This window comes from Chiloscyllium punctatum, chromosome 17 (assembly GCF_047496795.1).
Source record: "Chiloscyllium punctatum isolate Juve2018m chromosome 17, sChiPun1.3, whole genome shotgun sequence".
NCBI lineage: Eukaryota > Metazoa > Chordata > Chondrichthyes > Orectolobiformes > Hemiscylliidae > Chiloscyllium > Chiloscyllium punctatum.
In genome coordinates this window covers 90,575,619-90,594,571 of record NC_092755.1, presented here as the reverse complement: position 1 = coordinate 90,594,571, position 18,953 = coordinate 90,575,619, and the positions used below count along the sequence as shown (strand labels likewise).

At 43.9% G+C, this 18,953-nt stretch overlaps 1 protein-coding gene across 3 annotated transcripts in view; it reads right to left on the bottom strand.

The window, feature by feature from the left end:
* kctd10 (potassium channel tetramerization domain containing 10) overlaps window positions 1-18,953 on the bottom strand; it is a 33,766-nt gene that overhangs the window by 6,831 nt on the left and 7,982 nt on the right. For 2 of the 3 annotated variants that reach the window (XM_072587865.1, XM_072587862.1), the window contains exons 2-6: window positions 14,933-15,146; window positions 11,835-12,004; window positions 8,824-8,910; window positions 7,194-7,246; window positions 3,237-3,432 (exon numbers count right to left, since the gene is read on the bottom strand). In XM_072587865.1, coding sequence (XP_072443966.1) covers window positions 3,237-3,432; window positions 7,194-7,246; window positions 8,824-8,910; window positions 11,835-12,004; window positions 14,933-15,146 — 720 coding nt within the window. The remainder of the gene's footprint in view (window positions 1-3,236; window positions 3,433-7,193; window positions 7,247-8,823; window positions 8,911-11,834; window positions 12,005-14,932; window positions 15,147-18,953) is intronic. The other variant, XM_072587864.1, reaches the window with a different exon arrangement.

The following is an 18,953-nucleotide window of genomic DNA, read 5'->3' as shown; positions in this document are numbered from 1 at the left end:
CTGAACAGGATTTTACAATGAAACAACTTAAAAGGTATTGATTGTACAAGAATTGGTCACCTGCCAATAGAACTCCCAATAACGTTTCAGGCTACAGAGCTTTAATAATGAATTAGTATAATGTAATTGTGAAGTAGCACAGTCAATTGAAGGTACAAGAGAGTGTAACACCATGATAGGACAGGAAGTCTCATGGAATTTCCTTTGTAGCTCAGCCCCTTTGTACAGCACCTGGAGGAACCCTCCTCAGATGCACGTTCCCAGCAACTGATTCCCACAAAGCACAGGCAGAAGCTGAGGGGCTAAGATTATGAACCAGCCTCGATCATGGGTCACATTAGTTACACAGAATTGAAGGTTAGTGTATTGCGGGAGTGGCAGGGAGAAGAGGAGGAACAAGTAGTAAATTACATTAGCAGTTTTAAAAAAACATTCATGGGATGCAGTGTCGCTGGCTGGAGCAGTAATTATTAGCCAACCCTAACTGGCCTGCCTACTGGAATTACTACTGTCCATGGGTGTATGGATACCATTCCAATGCTCACTAAATATGTCAAATTCCCTCCTTCTGCATCATCACAATTCTGTGATTCATGCTTAGTGCATGTATGTATGGAATGAGCTGCCAGAGAAAGTGGTGGAAGCTAGTACAATTACACATTTAAAAGGCATCTGGATGGGTATATGAATAGGGAAGGGTTTAGGGGATTATGGGCCAAGTGCTAGCAAATGGGACTAGATTAAGTTACGATATTTGGTCAGTGTGGACTAGTTAGGCTAAAGAGTCCGTTTCCATGCCATATATCTCTATGACTCTTCCATGTTACATAGTATCATACTGAATTACAATGGTTCACAATGGACACTGAACAGGAAGTGGAGAACTTTATGAAGGTTACTGAGGTGGTGACGATGATGGTGGAACAGGTAGCAAACCACAGAGCTTGTGGAGATTTTTCAGTGTGGGACACAGTTCTGGTAGCAGCAGTGGTGGTGTGGATGGAGGTGCAGCAGACCACAGAAGAAAGAATGAAGCGTTCATCCTCAGAGAAGACTGCAGAGGGAGGTGAGAGAAGGGCCTGTGTGTGAGAGAGATAATCAAGACCAGCAAGGACAGTAAGAGTGTGACAGGGAGTTTCAAATAGGAACATGGGTACCAAACATGCTGGGGAGATGACAGATACCTTCATCATTTAGGAATGGAATGTACAAATCAATGAATTCTGTCTGTCCACCTGAAACTGTGCTGCACCACCCCCCCAGTCATCCTGAGGTAACTATATTTAAACAGTAGTTTAAAAAATCAGCAAGCATTTTTAACAACAGCAGCCATTAACCATATACAGAGATATTATTTTCTATTGAAGATTTAAACATAGACTTAATGAAATCCTTCAGTTCAGTTGCTATCATGAGACAATGACACACCTGAGTAATTGGAAGATATTCTGGAATCTCAGTGTTCAGATGATAGATCCATTCAAGGTTTATTGCTGCACTTTGTGTGACCCCACGTTTAATGAGATCGGTTCCTTGTAACTATACCACTACTCTCTACTTCACAAAATATCCAAAGTCATAATGACTATTTAATGACATCCTGCTTTAAGAACACAAAAAGCTAGTCTCATTCTATTGCTGACAAAGTGGGTGATAACAATGAACAACAGTCTGTGCAGAGCATGGCTGTGCCTTAGTCAGAAGCAGCACTAGCCAGCTCGGCTCTGGCCATGGACGGGAGCCCCATCGGAGTACCTCAATCTCAGCTCACTCATCCTCAAAGCCATACTGCCAAGTGCTGCACTGTCAGAAATTTTGACGGCGACAAGTCAACATCCTACTTTCCCCCTCAACTGGATTAAAAATCACCCTGTAAACTGGTGGAAGAAAAGGGGATGTTTCTCCTGTTTCAGACCAATGGTTGTCCCTCCATCAATATCACTGAATGTGGAGCTGGCTAAGCTTGCTGCTTTACTCTCTCTGAATCTGTACAACAGAAACTGCACTTCAGAAAGGGCTGCAGCCACTGAGAAGTGATCTGCAGTTCTGATAGACAGTACGAGCAATACAAATTCTTATTTATTCCTGGCCATTACACCATACTGTTTTTACCACTGAGAACAGCAATGACCTTGTTCACCCTGAATGGTTGATGGAATATTGCTCTTCAACATACTGAAATTACTCAAATTAAAATAGAGAAAAACAATAATATAGTTTCATTATAGATCAGTTAACCAAGAGCAGTATAGGTCCATTGTTTACAGTTCTGGAAAAAAAGTGTCATACAGCACGGAAACAGACCCTTCGTTCCAACCAGTCCATGCTGACCATAACCCAAACTAAACTATTCCCACCGGCCTGCTCCTGGCCCATATTGCTCCAAACTGTCCCTATTCATCTTCTAAATGTTGTAACTGTACGGGCGTCCACCTCTTCATCAGGAAATTCATTTCATATGCAAACCACCCTCTGTGTGAAAAACTTGTTCTCAAATCACACTGGAACTCAAAACATGAACCCTGCTGCTGACTCTCTCCACAGTTACCGTGGTTTAAGAAGGGAGCTTACCCCCACCTTCTCAAGGGGAGGTAGGAATGAGCAACAAATGCTGATCCAGCCAGCAATACCTATATCCAATGCATGAATTAAAAATGAGATGCTTCTAGACCTATGTTTCACCTGTACTTGCTGACTTTATTCTATTTATTTAATGCCAGTTGGGACTCAGCATAGTCATTGGAGTCAGAAGGTTAGGGGATCAAGGCCCGTTCCAGGAATACAGCAACAAAATCAAGGCCAGTTTTCGGGGAGGGGTGGGGGGGAGTAGGGGGTGTGCTACGTTTATGAAGATGCCATCTTTAAGATAAAGTTTGAATGAACTATATGCCTGCTTAGATGGATTTGAGACATCCCATGGCATGACTTCAAGTAAAAGTTGGCGAGGTATTTTGGGTGCTCTGGCCAAGATTTATCTGTTAATTAACATTGCAAATAAGTCTGGTCATTATCATATCGCTGCAAGCAGAAGCCTAATATGTGTAAGTTGGTTGCTGTGGTTCCAACATTATACCGGTGTTGATTGTTGTCAGGGACTGCACTGTCTGTAAAGCACCTGGAGAGGTCTGATGGTTGTAAAAGGTGTGTTTTTATTGCCAGTTTCATAAGAATGTGCACCCTGGTCACAAATATGATGCGGCTCTCTAAGATGGATCACCCTGCAAGTTAAAACCCACCTTGGTCTGTTTCTTCTCTGTTGCGTACACAATGGAGGTACAGCAGACCTCAGCAATCTTCCGGCCCTGCCCATAGAAGGACCAGCAGCAAATTTCATCGCCAAGGACATCCTTTATGAAGAGCACTCTCCCATTAAAACGCAGCGACAACTTGTCAAACAGCTCAATGTTCTTCAGCATATTGTCATCCGAGTTGCTGAAAGTATAAGAGACAACTTCAACTAAATGCACGGTAATTTGAAACAGATTGGCCAATCTATCTGAATCCTGGCTTTCACCAATTGATATAAAGGTCCCAGCCCAATAACAACGCCTCAATTCCTACAAATATTAAATCGCATCTGAATTTCAAGCCTTTGGGACAGTCACAGCTTATGAAAGGTGTTAGATAAATGCTTACAGGTTAAGATTCCAAATTCGCCAATTAGTTTCTCAAATCTCTCTGCCTCCATTTCCAACTTAAGGAGGCTCCCTAAAACCTTTTGATTTTTTATTTTTGACAATGTGTCCTAATAACTTGTGTAACTTGGTGTTAAATTTTGTTTGATAAATGCTATTGTGAAATGCTGAGGCCATTGAATTACATCAAGGATGTTACTTCAATGAATTGTAGCTCAATACTGAAGCTGAGATGGAAGAATTCTGTCTCCTGTGATCTCATAGCAAGGGAGTACATGATGAACAGTAGGACCCTGGGAAGCACAGAGGATCATGGGGGCCTTGGTGTGCTCAAGGGATCAGGACAGGTGGATACATTGGTTACAAAGATATACGGCATACTGCACTTACTGGGCAATCATAGTTTAAGAGCAGGAGGATAATGCTGGAATTGTACCATTGTTGGTTAAAGTTGTGTGTGCAGTTCTGGAATCCACATTATAGGAGGGAAGTAATGGCACTGGAGAGGGTGCAGAGGAGATTTACTGGGGTGTTGCCTGGGCTAGAGAGTCTCAGTTATAAACAGAGATTGGACTGACTGGAATTATTTTCCTTAAAAGGAGATGAGGGGCGGGGGGGAAACACGATGGAGATGTATAATATGACAATGGACATGGACAGGGCTAGACAGGAAGGAACTTTTTCCCCTTGGTGGAGGAATCAATGACAAGGCATGGTGGATGGGGCATGGATTTAAGGGAGGGGGTGAGAGGTCTAGAGTCATAGAGATGTACAGCATGGAAACAGACCCTGTGGTACAATCCATCCATGCAGACCAGGTATCCCAACCCAATCTAGTCCCACCTGCCAGTACCTGGCCCATATCCCTCCAAGCCCTTCCTATTCATATACCCATCCAGATGCCTTTTAAATGTTGCAATTGTACCAGCCTCCACCACTTCCTCTGGCAGCTCATCCCATACACGTACCACCCTCTGCGTGAAAGAGTTGCCCCATAGGTTTCTTTTATATGTTTCCCCTCTCACCCTAAACCCATGCCCTCTAGTTCTGAACTCCCCCACACCAGGGAAAAGACTTTGTCTATTTACCCCATCCATGCCCCTCCATGCCATGAACCAGGGTGCACGTCCTTATGAGGTTTGTGAACCTCTAAAGGTTAGCCTCCGACACTCCAGGGAAAACAGCCCCAGCCTATTCAACCTCACCCTATAGCTCAAATCCTCTAACTCTGGCAACATCCTTGTAAATCTTTTCTGAACCCTTTCAAGTTTCACAACATCTTTCCGATAGAAAGGTGACCAGAATTGCACGCAATATTCCAACAGTGGCCTAACCAATGTCCTGTACAGTCGCAACATGACCTCCTAACTCCTGTACTCAATACTCTGACCAATAAAGGAAAGCATACCAAACACCTTCTTCACTATCTCATCTACCTGCGACTGGATAGCTATGAAGCTGCACTCCAAGGTCTCTTTGTTCAGCAACACTCCCTAGGATCTTACCATTAAGTGTATAAATCCTGCTAAGATTTGCTTTCCCAAAATGCAGCACCTCGCATTTATCTGAATTAAACTCCATTGCCACTTCTCAACGCATTGGCCCATCTGGTCAAGAGCCTGTTGTAATCTGAGGTAACCCTCTTCACTATCCACTACACCTCCAATTTTGGTGTCATCTGCAAACTTACCAACTGTACCTCTTATGCTCGCATCCAAATCATTTATGTAAATGACAAAAAGTAGAGGACCCAGCACCGATCCTTGTGGCACTCCACTGGTCACAGGCCACCAGTCTAAAAACAACCCTCCACCTCCACCCTGTGTCTTCTACCTTTGAGCCAGTTCTGTATCCAAATGGCTAGTTCTCCCTATATTCCATGAGATCTAACCTTGCTAATCAGTCTCCCATGGGGAACCTTGTCGAACGCCTTACTGAAGTCCATATAGATCACATCTACTGCTCTGCCCTCATCAATCTTCTTTGTTACTTCCTCAAAAAACTCAATCAAGTTTGAGAGACATGATTTCCCACGCACAAAGCCATGTGCATTATCCCTAATGAGTCCTCGCCTTTCCAAATACATGCACATCCTGTCCCTCAGGATTCCCTCCAACAACTTGCCCACGTCAGGCTCACTAGTCTATAGTTCCTTGGCTTGTCCTTACCACTTTTCTTAAACAGTGGCACCACGTTTGCCAACCTCCAATCTTGCAGCACTTCACCTGTGACTATCGATGATCCAAATATCTCAGCAAGAGGCCCAGCAATCACTTCCCTAGCTTCCCACAGAGTTCTAAGGTACACCTGTGCAGATCCTGGGGATTTATTCACCTTTATGCATTTCCAGACATTCAGCACTTCCTCCTCTGATATTTACAGGAAATGTTAGAAATAAATCTTTTCATGGGGGCGGTGGGAATCTGGAACTCTGTCTGTAATGGTAGGAAAGGCAGAAACCCTCATAACATTGAAGGAGTATTTAAATGTATGTTTGGAATGCTAACGCATACAAAGCTATGGGCCAAGTGTTGGAAAATGCCATTAAAATTCATAGGTAGTTGTTTTTGACTGCGATGGATAAAATGGGCTAAAGGGCCTTTTTTGTGCTGTAGGTGTCTATTGCTATTTACATCACAGTAGATGTTTGCATTATTGTTGTATGGACTCTGTTCCTGCCTACAGAATATATACTTCCCAGCTAGATGACTTGTTCTCACGGAGCTGGTTCACTGAAGGTGTGTGAAGGAGTAACTGGTTCTCCAATACTCCCTCATTCTGTTCAGGAAACAGTGTCCAGGATTAGCAGAAAAACCATAAGTGCAGAACAGCATCACAATACAGTCCACTGGGTGCTGCTCTACCTGACCCACTACTCCTGTTCTCAAAAAGGCATCGATTCCTGCTGAGACACTGCTTTAGACTTGGTCAATAGTCACCGAGGGACAAGCCCTCTGGAACCCTCATCCTTCAGAGCAGGTCCCAATGGTGTCAGCCCTGCATCCCCACTTCTCTAATTCTAATCTGATGCACACCTTGTTTTCCAGGGCTGTATCACTGGCAATCCATACCCCATCCTGCCTGTGCACCATGACCTTGAAACTGCTGGCTCTAAACATCTGCATTTCTCTACCTCACACTCCTCCAATGAAGATGCTTCTCAAAGTCCTACCTCTTTGACCAGGCTTTCAATCACCTGCTCCAATGCTGCCTTAGCTGGTCTGATATCAAATTTTGAAGCCTTTGGATGTTTTACTTTATAGTTTCTTCATAAATTCTGCACCCCTGCTTGGTTGTGCGCCTTGTTCAGTGACTGGATAATAATCCAGGAAGGTGAGCCAAAGCTGACAGTTCGCACTCCTTATTTACAGGTTATTAAAACCAAGTACATCACCCACACTAATGTGAGACACACACACACACACACACACACACACACACACAGCACTGGGATCTTTTAATCTACAGCTTCATGTATCAGACACTTGGCTGTCATAAGAGTTTTGTATTTTAAAATTCTGTTAGTAATGTGGCACTGATCAGATGGTCTTTGCTTACCTGGTGTATGAGTATTTGTTGTTGCTTCTGTTGTACAACAGCTTAACTGCAGGCTACAAACAGAAAAGAATATTTGTAGTAGATATGACTTCAAGACATGAATGACAACTAGTCAATAAGAACATAGCCTTGTTCATCTGCTACACGGTTTCAAACTAGTCACACTGATTAGATCAAAACAATCTCTCCCTGGTGGCGGGATGGAGTCAACAGGAAATAAACATGCGCAGTCTGAATCTAACTCAAGGAAGTATTTTTTATTTGTTAATGGAATATAGGGTTGCTGCCTACAGTATTTATTGTCCTCTCCTTCAAGTTAGTGATGGAGGGCTACATTCCTGAGCTGCTATCTTTGGGGTGGAGGGGCTCCCAGTGTTATAGAACATAGAACAGTACAGCACAGAACAGGCCCTTCAGCCCACAATGTTGTGCCGAACACTGATCCTCATGTATGCACCCTCAAATTTCTGTGACCATATATGTATGTCGAGGAGTCTCTTAAATGTCCCCAATGACCCTGCCTCCACAACTGCTGCTGGCAACGCATTCCATGTTCTCACAACTCTCTGTGTAAAGAACCCGCCTCTGACATCCCCTCTCTACTTTCCTCCAACCAGCTTAAAACTATGACCCCTCGTGTTAGTCATTTCTGCCCTGGGAAATAGTCTCTGGCTATCAACTCTATCTATGCCTCTCATTACCTTGTATACCTCAATTGGGTCCCCTCTTCTCCTCCTTTTCTCCAATGAAAAAAGTCTGAGCTCAGTCAACCTCTCCTTATAAGATAAACCCTCCAGTCCAGGCAGCATCCTGGTAAACCTCCTCTGAACCCGCTCCAAAGCATCCACATCTTTATTAAAATAGGACGATCAGAACTGGATGCAGTATTCCAAGTGCGGTCTAACCAAAGTTTTATAGAGCTGCAACAAGATCTCACGACTCTTAAACTCAATACCCCTGTTAATGAAAGCCAAAACACCATATGCTTTCTTAACAACCCTGTCCACTCGGGTGAGGGAGTTCCAGTATTTTCACCCAGCCACATTGAAGGAACAGTGATATCTTTCCAAGTGGATGGCTTGAAAGGGAACTTGTAGATATTTTCTGTCCATGGCATTCCAAGTGGTAGAGGGTGTGGGTTCAGAAAGTGGTGTCACAGGAGCCTTAGGGAGTTACTGCAGTGCATGGTACAGTGCTACTCAGTGTCGGTTTTAAAGGGAACAAATGGATTGCCATTAGGTGGGCTACTTTGTCCATGAAGCTGTTGAGTTTCTGAGTGTGGTTGGAGCTGAATCCATTCAGACAAGTATTTCATCCCACCCCAGAAAGTGTGGGGAAATACCACACAGTATGCCAGTGACTGGCTCATATTAGTAATTCCATTCCTGTGATCGGGGTGGAAGGGGAAGCATCTTACATAGGGTTAAAGGACAAGTTTGGCTTTAGCACATCGGCAATCCAGTCTGCATGGAATTGAGCTTTTTTGTCTCATTGTCCAGGCATGACTTAATATTAGCATTGGATAGAGAGAACAGCAAAACAGGCCTTACATGCCTAACCTTGACCTTTCAAAGAGACGAAGCATTTTCAGTGATAAGCTCCCAATGGCAAGCTTGCCGATTGCTCTAACCTTGTTAGAAGTTGCTATCAATCGCTGCTCCTCTTTGTTGGATGTGATCACAGGAACTTTACAGAAAGGTTCATAAGTTTCTTTCTGCTGCAAAATAAACAGATACCTCAGAAAATTGCAAGAACTGAAAATATCTTCAAGAACTGAAAAAAAATCGTAGCAAACAGAGCATTTTTTTAAGATCAAAATTATGCAACGATGCAGCAATCAAATGCAATTGTGTGTGAAGTACTTTGGTGAGATGAAGCTAATCAAAGCAAAGCATCAAGATTCTGGTCACCTTGTACTTTGTAGTCTGGCATCAGTCTTCCTTTTGTATCTGTGGGAAGGTGCCTCAGGGTGATTCTTTGTTTGAGAAATGCTGCATCAATATAATGATTCATTGACTGCTGGCCTACAACATCTGGATACACTGACTACTGGATTCACTACTGTTGCAAGATTATCTGTTTCTCCTCTAAATATCTGAACTCCTCTAAGTAGGATATTCTGCCCATTTCTTTGTCCAAGAATACAAAATCCAATTCACTGGAATATCGAATGCTTAAGGGGCTACGTTATGGAGAACAAACCTGAGTTGTAATGTCTTGAATTAAAGATAATTGGTAAAAGAACAAGATGGGGTATGAGGCAAATTTCTTAGTGCAGCCTGTTGGCATGGTTTGGGTATGCACTGCCGAAAAGGATGGTGGAAGCAGATTCCGAAGTAATGTCCAAAAGGGAACTAGATTATATCTTACAAGGGAATGTTTGCAGGGCTGTGGGGGAATGGCAGGCTGAATTGCAGAAATTGGACATGCTGGTAAAAGAGCTGGAGCAGATATAATGGGCTGAGGCACCCTGATTCCATTGAGAGATTCTAATCACTGTTCCTGGCAACTTCACCCAGTTCTTATTGGTGTAAAGAAATTCTTTCTCCTGATCCTGCATCAGTATTCTGTGGTCCTCGTGCCCAGACATTACCAAAAGTTTAGTTTATTTTCATTTGGTTCCTTTGCCGTACATATTTCTATCAGGTCCCCTCTGAAGCTTCCCTTTCTGTGTCTGAGAAGCCCTTGCTTATCACATTATAGGCCACAGCTTCTCTTCGGAGATCAATCTTGCTGAACTGTGCAGCACTGCCTTCAATTCCTGAAAATCCCCTAGTTACACAGTCAGTAGCATTGCTGTGCAATATAGTGCGCATAGAGTCTGTTATGAAGTTGAAGGCATATACTGCACCTTTAATAGATAATGAATGCTGTTTTGCACTGAGAGCTTACAAGCGCCAGGCACAGGACTAACTTGCAGTCTCAGAGTGTACTGGAAAATTGAAAATGTGTAACATTTGGCTATGAAATAAATACCCGAGTTGATTGCTGTTTTGACAACAATTCAAATTTAACCAGTTTAAATTATGCCCTAGGATACTAAAACCCAATCAAGTTTGAATTTATTGTTTTTACCAACATCGAACCAGAGACAATTCGATGTAAGACGTATGAAAAGGGCTGGCAGTTTGAATGTCAGACAGAGTAACTGCCATTGAGTGAGCAACTGCCATTTGAAATTCTCTATCAAAAGGTACATTTTCACATGAAACATCTTTACAGTAAAAAGACGATGACCCAGGGAGATCTTCAGCTGGAAGCAGAAAGACACCGAATACGACAACTATTGTAATTGAAATTAAGTTGATGTAATTTTAAGAAGTGTTTTATTGGAGCAGTATATTGTTATAGACTTGGAGGCAGACAATAAGCAGTTAAGAGAAAGGGGGGCTTACGAGTTGTGAATGGTTATTGTTTAATGTTCACCTTTAGAGTTAAAGGATAAATTGATATTATTTTCTTTAAATAGTGGAAGTTGGGAGTTCTCATCACTCATATTTTAACAGATTATGAGGAGAGAGGAGCTTTTCTGGGTGTTTGGTTTAATTAACAGAGGCGTTCACCACCGTGTCGTAACAATTCCCAGAAACATTCAGGGAATGTGGAGTGAATCCTGCTGCAGAAACTCATGGCAGTGGCTGTCTTCGCTAAAATGTGAAGTTGGATAAGGAATTAGCTAAAATACTGGGCAATAGTTAGGGAATAGTACTGGCTGAGGTGACATACTGAATGGTGTGTCCCATTACGTAAGGAATTTAGATTCAGAAATGTAAAGGAAATTTGTTGCACGATAACGGGGCTAAATGGCCACCTCTCTTTTTGCCTAGGTTTCTGCAGCTTGCACTGCACCTTAGTAGTCTGGAATTTGAATGCAGCTGAAGAGATAGAGAGAGAGGGAGGCATGTGAAGTTTTCCACCTTGCTTTCATCTGGACAAACACAAGAATACCACCTTTCAAACAATCACATCAATTTACCAATAGTCTGAAGCATATTGTTTGTCGTTGCATTTTCTATGATAACATATCAGCCAATTGGAGTCAAATTACCAAACAATCAGCACCATTTTTTGTTGTATCAATTATTGCCATTGTTTGAAATTTGCTATTCTTGCATTTGCCCTTATGAGTGCAAAATGAAAGGCCTTGGCAAACTGTTTCTCTTGTCAGCAATATTCAGGTTTGTGTAGTATTAATTTTCATTAGTTGCAAACCAACACAACTTCAAATTTTGTCAACTTCCCAATCTACTTAGTACGGTTTACCATAATTTCCACGTCATAGTTGATCAGTAGTTCATCTCCATTCACCACATTGTTGCTCCATGACTCTTGTTGCTTTTCTAATAAACTTGATCAGTCACTGCTGAATGATCCAGCTTTAATTTTAAGATTTGATACCTGTTCTGGTGATCCTCAGAGGAGATGGCTTATTCTCTTTAATCCCTCTTTAATTTAAGAGATTTCAAGTAGATCATTGCTCAAGTTCCTAACCTCACCCTGAGACTGCTATTGGAAATGGTTCTCCTTACTTACTGGACCAAGCTCCTTCAGCTTTGAGGAGACTAGCTGATCTAATAGGAAGACTGGAGGACTGGAGATCGAATCGGCTGAACATGGTGTGCACCGTGATGACGGTTTTACCTGAAGAGCAGCTTGACACTCCTCCACCAGCCCCTGCACCAAGTAGTACTTCGCTTCAGCTAGCAACTCCTCAATTTCACGGTTAGTCTCTGGCAGGGGCACAGCACCATCACGCAGGTAGTTCAGAACTGCGCCAAAGTGCTTCCCGCAGCGGTCAATTAGGATCCAGCCTGCAAAACAGAAGATGCCTCGGTTCTTATCCTTACTTCTCAATCACTTAAACACTTTGCTGCTTCACCACTTTGAAACCATGTGGACAATCATCTCCCACCCTGTGCAAGTGAAAGAAGGGGGTGATTGGGAGAACTGTTCACATTCGTTCCTTGTGGAACCAGATTCCGCAGTCGCTTACCCTAGTGATACACGCTGCACTGAGCAGCTCACTCACGAGTCGGCTGGCAATTGAACCAAGGAAGCGACAGTGAAAAAAGAACAATAGAAAATATCAATGTTCAGCCGGTTAGGAAGCATCTTGGGATTGGAACACGGAGTTAATGTTTTAGGACCACAATCTGTCCTTGCCTGCCACCTGAGCTGTATTCGCACCAATGCTCCTCCGGGTGGTGCAACTGCCTCATTACAGTGGGCTGTACTCACCACTGCCCTCAGGTGGAAACTAGAGGTACAGCAAACCAAGCACTGAATGGGAATGATGGAAAATTAGTCCCATTTTAAAAAAAAGACTTGTGCATTTATGTAATGTATTCCACGGTCACTGAAGGTCTCAAACTATTTCAAAGCCAATGAGGCATCTGCAAAGTGTGGCTGCGGTTGAAATGTAGGAATCCGTGTCGCACAGCAAGCTCCCACCAGGTAAAAGTAAAACATAAAATAGTTATAATCTTACCAGACAATAGGGATGACTGGGGGTGGTTTAATGGGAGGTTCACCACGCCTCAGGTGAGGGGAGAGGTCGAAGAGGAGATTGGTAAGCTCAGTGCAGGAATGCAACCCACGTTCCATCATAAAATGACAACCAGCCAACTGTGCTAACTGAAACCCAGGTAATGAGATAATGACATGTTGTTGACTAAGGGTCATAAATTGGTCAGGGGACCACGGACAACACCTCTGCTGTTTCCTGCAACAGCATCATGGGATTTTTCACACCCACTTGAGCAGAGGGGATAAATGTCTCACCCAAATGGCAGTACCCCCTCTCAGCACAGCATTCCCTCAGTACTGCATAGGACTACCTGCCCTGATTTCTGTGTCTAGATGCTGAGCTGGGACCTGATCGCAGAGCCATACGACTCAGAGGCAAAAGTTCCACCAACTTTGTGCTGATAAAATGTTAAACAGCAAATCACAAGACTGCAAAATAAAGACTAAAATGTTACAGTTTTTTTCCTCACTGTAAACGCAGAGTGCTGTGTTAATGACTCGGCCACTGGGTAGGAAGCCTCCTGCTCTTCTTGGTTGTGCTCCACTGAAAATTTCCACAGCCATTTTGGACAGTACGTACACAGCTCCAATCCACCGTCTCCAGAATTACTACGAGCTAGTCAGTGCCTTACAGCACCCTGAGTTTCTTTCTCAAACATTTGAGGCATGCAGCTCTGTGGATCTGTTATTCTCCGTCACAGGGAGAAGAGGTCAAATTGCTCATGTAAACCACATAGGGCTGGGATCCAAGGAATTTACTGCAGAAATGCAAAGGGAACCCTGGACAAATAAGGCAAGATTCCCATCATTTCAAACTGTTACGAACTACTACACAGGGACACTATACCTCAGACACAGTCGAGCAACAGAGAAAACGTGAAAAATCAACAAGTGGAAACTACCTTGAAAACAGTGACACCCCCTCCACCCTCTTTTTCTTTAATTTTCCCTCATTCTCTCTTCCCTCATCTCTTTCCCATACCCTCCAAACATCCCTGCACTTCTGCTGCCTTCCCATCTCTCCTTCTCCCCTCATGCTCCCCATCTCCCCTTCCCCCTCTTCTTCCCTCCCATCCCTCCTTCCCCTCGTCTTCTCTCCCATCCCTCCTTCCCCTCGTGTCCACTCTCCCTCTTTCCTATCCATCCTCTTCCTCCCTCCCTCTCTTCCCCCTCCCCTGTTAAAATAATCAGCAGGTGTGAAAACTGTTGAATGATCCTGAGGCAATCCCACTCCAAGTGCAAACAGTGAACAAGAAAGGAAGCACCACATGGAACATTGCAAGCATCACGATTCTTGGCAACTACACGGGGCGAAAATCTATTCAGGGAATTGCTCAGTGATATTACAAGGATTACGATGCAAACTGTAATTTTTTCTTCAGTTGGAACATGCCGTGGTGACATTTCAGCCGTGAGAAAGCTCTACAGAGTGAACGCAGCTTAACAGAGCGTTGACATGCTGTTGCTGTCATCACAGTGCTACACGATAGGATTGCAGCCAGTTCACAAGGCCAGCTGACAGCCACTGTACAGGAACCTGATAGGGCAGCATCAAATTACACAGCACAACAGGCTTGGGGGTGGCAATGGCATTCTGCTGCTCTTATCTCCCAGTGTCTGTCACTGAACAAAAATACCTCACATCCCTTTGCAGTATCCTGTAACTGATTCAAGTAGCTACTTCCAGAACAGAATTTAACTGCAAAGAAATAGGCCATTCTGCCCTCGCTGTTTTATTCTGCCTTCTGATCTTCAATGAATCTTCTCAATTTGCTCTTTTCTCCCCATTCTCCCTTGTTTCTATGGGGAAATTTAGACAAGCATACACTGAATTATTGTCACATGTATTCAAATGAGCGCAGTGAAAAGTGTGCAAGTCACCATAGTGCCACCTTACATACAAGGTACCATGTACAGATTTTTCAATACAAGTTCATAGGGAGAAAAAATTAGAACAATAAAGAAATAAAAAGTTCAGCATTGCATCACAACCATTCCCTACAATATCCAGTCCCACGTTCTCACTGAATAAAGATAATTCTCCTGAATTCCTTGTGTGATTTGTGAAATACTGTCTTATTCTAGTGGGCCCCAGTTTTAATCTTTGTAACGTCTACTCCTTCCACCCCTTTCTTTATCTGAAAGACCTTCACCAGCCATCTCTCTCCGCGTGGACAGATCCAGCCCATTAGTAGTAGTTTGGCTTAAATTACCTTCGCTGTCAGTCAACACCTCCATCCGGCCACTGAACATTGCCTTCAGCATGGTGTCCTGTTTGGTCAGGGTCTGCATGGTGGTGTAGTAGAGAGCTCCTCCCACATTCAGTTTGACATACTTGGAGCTTGGGCTTGCCCCTTTGAAGGAAGTGGTGCGGGTTGATGCTGCGGGCACTGGACTCACCGCGCTCTCTCCGGACATTCTCTCTTCCTGTGTGGACACAGCACTGCACGGTTAGAGAAAGGGAAAGGCCTGCATTTATAGCCAGCACATTTCATAGCCTCGGGACAACTCCCACATGTTGTACTACCAACAATCTGCAATCACTATTGCAATGTAGGAAACAGGGCAGATAATGTGTGCGCAGCAAGCTCTCACTAACAGCAGCGGGACCAGGACCTTACTGCCTTCTTTTGTAATGTTGATTGAAGAGTAAATATTAGCAAGGTTACCACTTCCTTGCTCCTTTTTTTTAAAAAAAAAGTAGAACAATGAAATTGCTTCCTGTCCATTTGAGGGGCATGAAGTTTAATGAGGTTGGAGATGGAGACTGGAAAAGCAAACATTAAACGAAAGACATTAAACCTCAGTTTAATGTCCAATTTTGAAGATGGCAGCTCAGACAATGCAGCTGTCCCTCTGCCTGCACTGAGTGTGTCAGGACAGATGCCAGTGCTCAAGACTCTAGAGTGGGATTTGAATCCACAATCTCTTGATGCCGAGGTGAGAACACAGGCTGCTGAGCCAAGGCTGACACCGGCTCTCAGTATTCACATGGTCACATCCCTCAACCTTACCGTCAAAGGAAATCTGATCCGAGGGAACTGGGGCTGTGAAACATAGGTCAGAAAAGCACTTTGAGAAGTAGGTGCTCAGTAAGAAATCGGATTTATAAAGCACCTGCACTGGATGGAGTAGAAATGCCCAGTCGTGCTTCACAGGAGTTTAATCAGACACAAAGATGACTCTGAGCCAATCAAGTGGATGTTAGGACAGGTAGCCAGATGAATAGCTTCAATGGTGGGTTATGAGTAGGAGGAGGGAACCCCAAAGCTTCATGCCCTGACAACTGAAGCCATCATCACCAGCAATGGAGCAAAGGAAGGAGGTCTTTGGAAACAGCCAAAAGTAAGAGAATGCACAACACTCACTCACTCGACAGGATCCAACCTGAGACAGCTAGCTCTGACTAAAAGGATGATTGCAAACTGAGGAGATACCCGTAGGATTCAGCGAGGGGGAAAACCAACCACCAGTGTGGTTAAAGCCCAGTTAACAGCAATGCCTGAGGAGGGAGTAAGAAACAGAGGGGAGGGGCAGTTTGGCCTGACTGATTCTGGGAGCAGCAATGGAAATACTGAACTGGCTTAAGAAAACACACTCACTCTGAGCTGCCAGTTGCCTCTGCTTTCCTGACACAGCCATCACCAGCAGGAATCTCTGTTTGCTTTTCCAGTCTCCATCTCCAACCTCATCACCAACATATCAACATGCATTAATTGACCAAGACGTATTTAAATCATTGTCACACTCTCCCAGAACAGTGAGCCAATCTGATAATGGTACATCACACCCCATGAACAGAAATGGACAGTGAAGACTATCTTTTAAACTGAACTCACCAAATTCCGGAACTGGTCCAAGTCGGTGCCTGATCAGATACAGGGCCTTTAATAAGGTGAGTGGAGTAAAGCAGCAGCGGCTCCTAACCCACTGATCAAACCCCGGGCACTTTCTTGGTGTTTCGATTAAACACTTGGCTCATGCCAGTGCAAGATGCAGTCTACCTCAGGGAAATGTGGGCAGTGAAGTCTGTGTTTGTTCCCAAAGTTGCAGCACAATGGAAAACAGGGAGGTGTCAGGAAGCAGTTAGTTCATTCAAACCAAACATTTCCTACTGTAAAGGCAGCTGCACAAAACAACAGAGCACAGTGCTCTGGATACCCTGAGACCTTGAATAATGCTCGATAAATACTAGTCCTTTCTGTCAATGGACCAAACCAGTATGCCTGAACGTTGCCCCTATCTTCAAATACAGCCACAGGTCCCACATACTGACCCCTCAGCCCACCAGCATAACCTCAAGCCCTAGATTGCACACTTTGAAGAACAGAGCAAATGTCACCCTGTCCAAAGTCTCTTCCTCAACATCAGTGGGAAAAATAACAGGTCAATGTCATGTTTCCACAGGGTCTTGCTCTGTACAAACTGCCCACATTCCAACAGTGACTGAAAAAATATAATGGATAGTTGTGAACCCCATTGAGGTATATTCTGAGGATAGGAAAGGTGCCATATAAATCTACATCCCTTAACTCTTTGCACCATAAACTTGGTAGTCGATTCCTTGGCAAGGACTAGTTTGAACACTGGAAAAACCTTCAGCAAATAGAAGGTTCTCATTTATACAATTCACTCAGCAACACCCACCAGGGGAGAACTGCAGAGAACCCACCTGCTCCCAGGGCTGTGTCACTACAACCAAGATCATGAACTCAGCACCAAACTAGGCCAGGGAAGGAACCAGGAACTTCTGCTTCCACAGCTTTACTGCTGCACAGACCACCCCTGACCCACTTTCATTCCTCACTGCTCACACCCAACCCTAAAATAAATCATAAAACAGACGGATGAAGTTGGCCATTCAGCCCTTTAAGCCTGTTCCATCATTAAGCAAACTCATTGCTGCTGTGTTCATGGTCTGAACTCCACTTTCCTGCTTGTCCCCCATAACTTTAATCGATGAAGGGTCGGTCTAACTCAACCTTGAGTATATTCATGGAGCCAGCCACCACTGCTCTCGATGGAAGAGAATTCCAAATACCAGTGAGCCCATAATGGAAGCAGCTCCTCATCTGTGCCTTAGATGGAGACTCCTTAATTTGAAATATTGCACCGAGTTCTGGATTCCCCACGTCAGGAACCAACCGCGGCATCTATCCTGTCAAACACCCAGCCATCCAGAATCTGATATTTCAATCAGATGACTTCTCATTCTCGTAAATTCCAATCAAATCGGTCCAATCTGCCTATGGTCCAATCTCATTATCCCAGATATCAGCCTACTGAACTTCTCTGACCTCCTTCTAACAGCAGGAAGGGATTAAAGCCATGCACAGTACACTAAGTGTAATCTCATCAATGTCCTGGATAACTGCAGCAAGACTTTCTTACTTCTCCATCCCCTTGCAGTAAAGACTAACATTCTCCTCGGTTTCCTAATCACAGACCGTGCAACTCACCAAAACCAACCTACATTTTGACAGCAAACTTTACAAATTGTTATCCTCTCACTAACTTTTTTTCAGGTGGGCAGACCTCAGGAGGTACGTATGCAGAGAGTTCTGAAGCCAGAAGCCAATGTGTTGGCACAGAACCTCAAAGCGGCTGCGTGGTTTGGAGGGAATGCTGGCTAGGAGAGTCAAAGAACACAGTGATAATAACAGTGCATTGTCGTCTAAGTGTGGCAGGGAAAACGTGAAGCAACACATTAGTGAGTGTGAACTATACACGTGGGCTTCAAAACATTATCTGTCTGAGTAATGCTTAGCAGCGTTACATTATGACACCTCATTCCTCTGCATTCCAGTTGTTTCTTTTTTATGACTTTTATGACTTATCCAACTAATACTCCCAACTTCTGCCTTGGCACCTTCTAGCCCAGACAAGTATGTTAACTATTTTTACTTTCCATACATGAACGTTAATTATCTATGTTGGAATGTCACTCCACACAGACCTACCCAAGCACAAAAGGTGGCAGCACTTTTTTTTGTAAACTCAGTCAAGCCTTAAATGATTAACAGTTTTTTTTCTAATGTGCCCAGGGATGTGGATACCACCAGCTAGGTCAGCATTTGCTGCCCGCCCTTGACATTGTGTCATTTGGGGTGTTGGATCATCCACGACACGATTGGGAATGGAATTCCAGCATTGTGATGTAGCACTGGTGATACAGTTCAACTCAGGACCACGAGGGGCACAGGCAGGAACCTGCAGCTGGTACCAGGTGTCTAC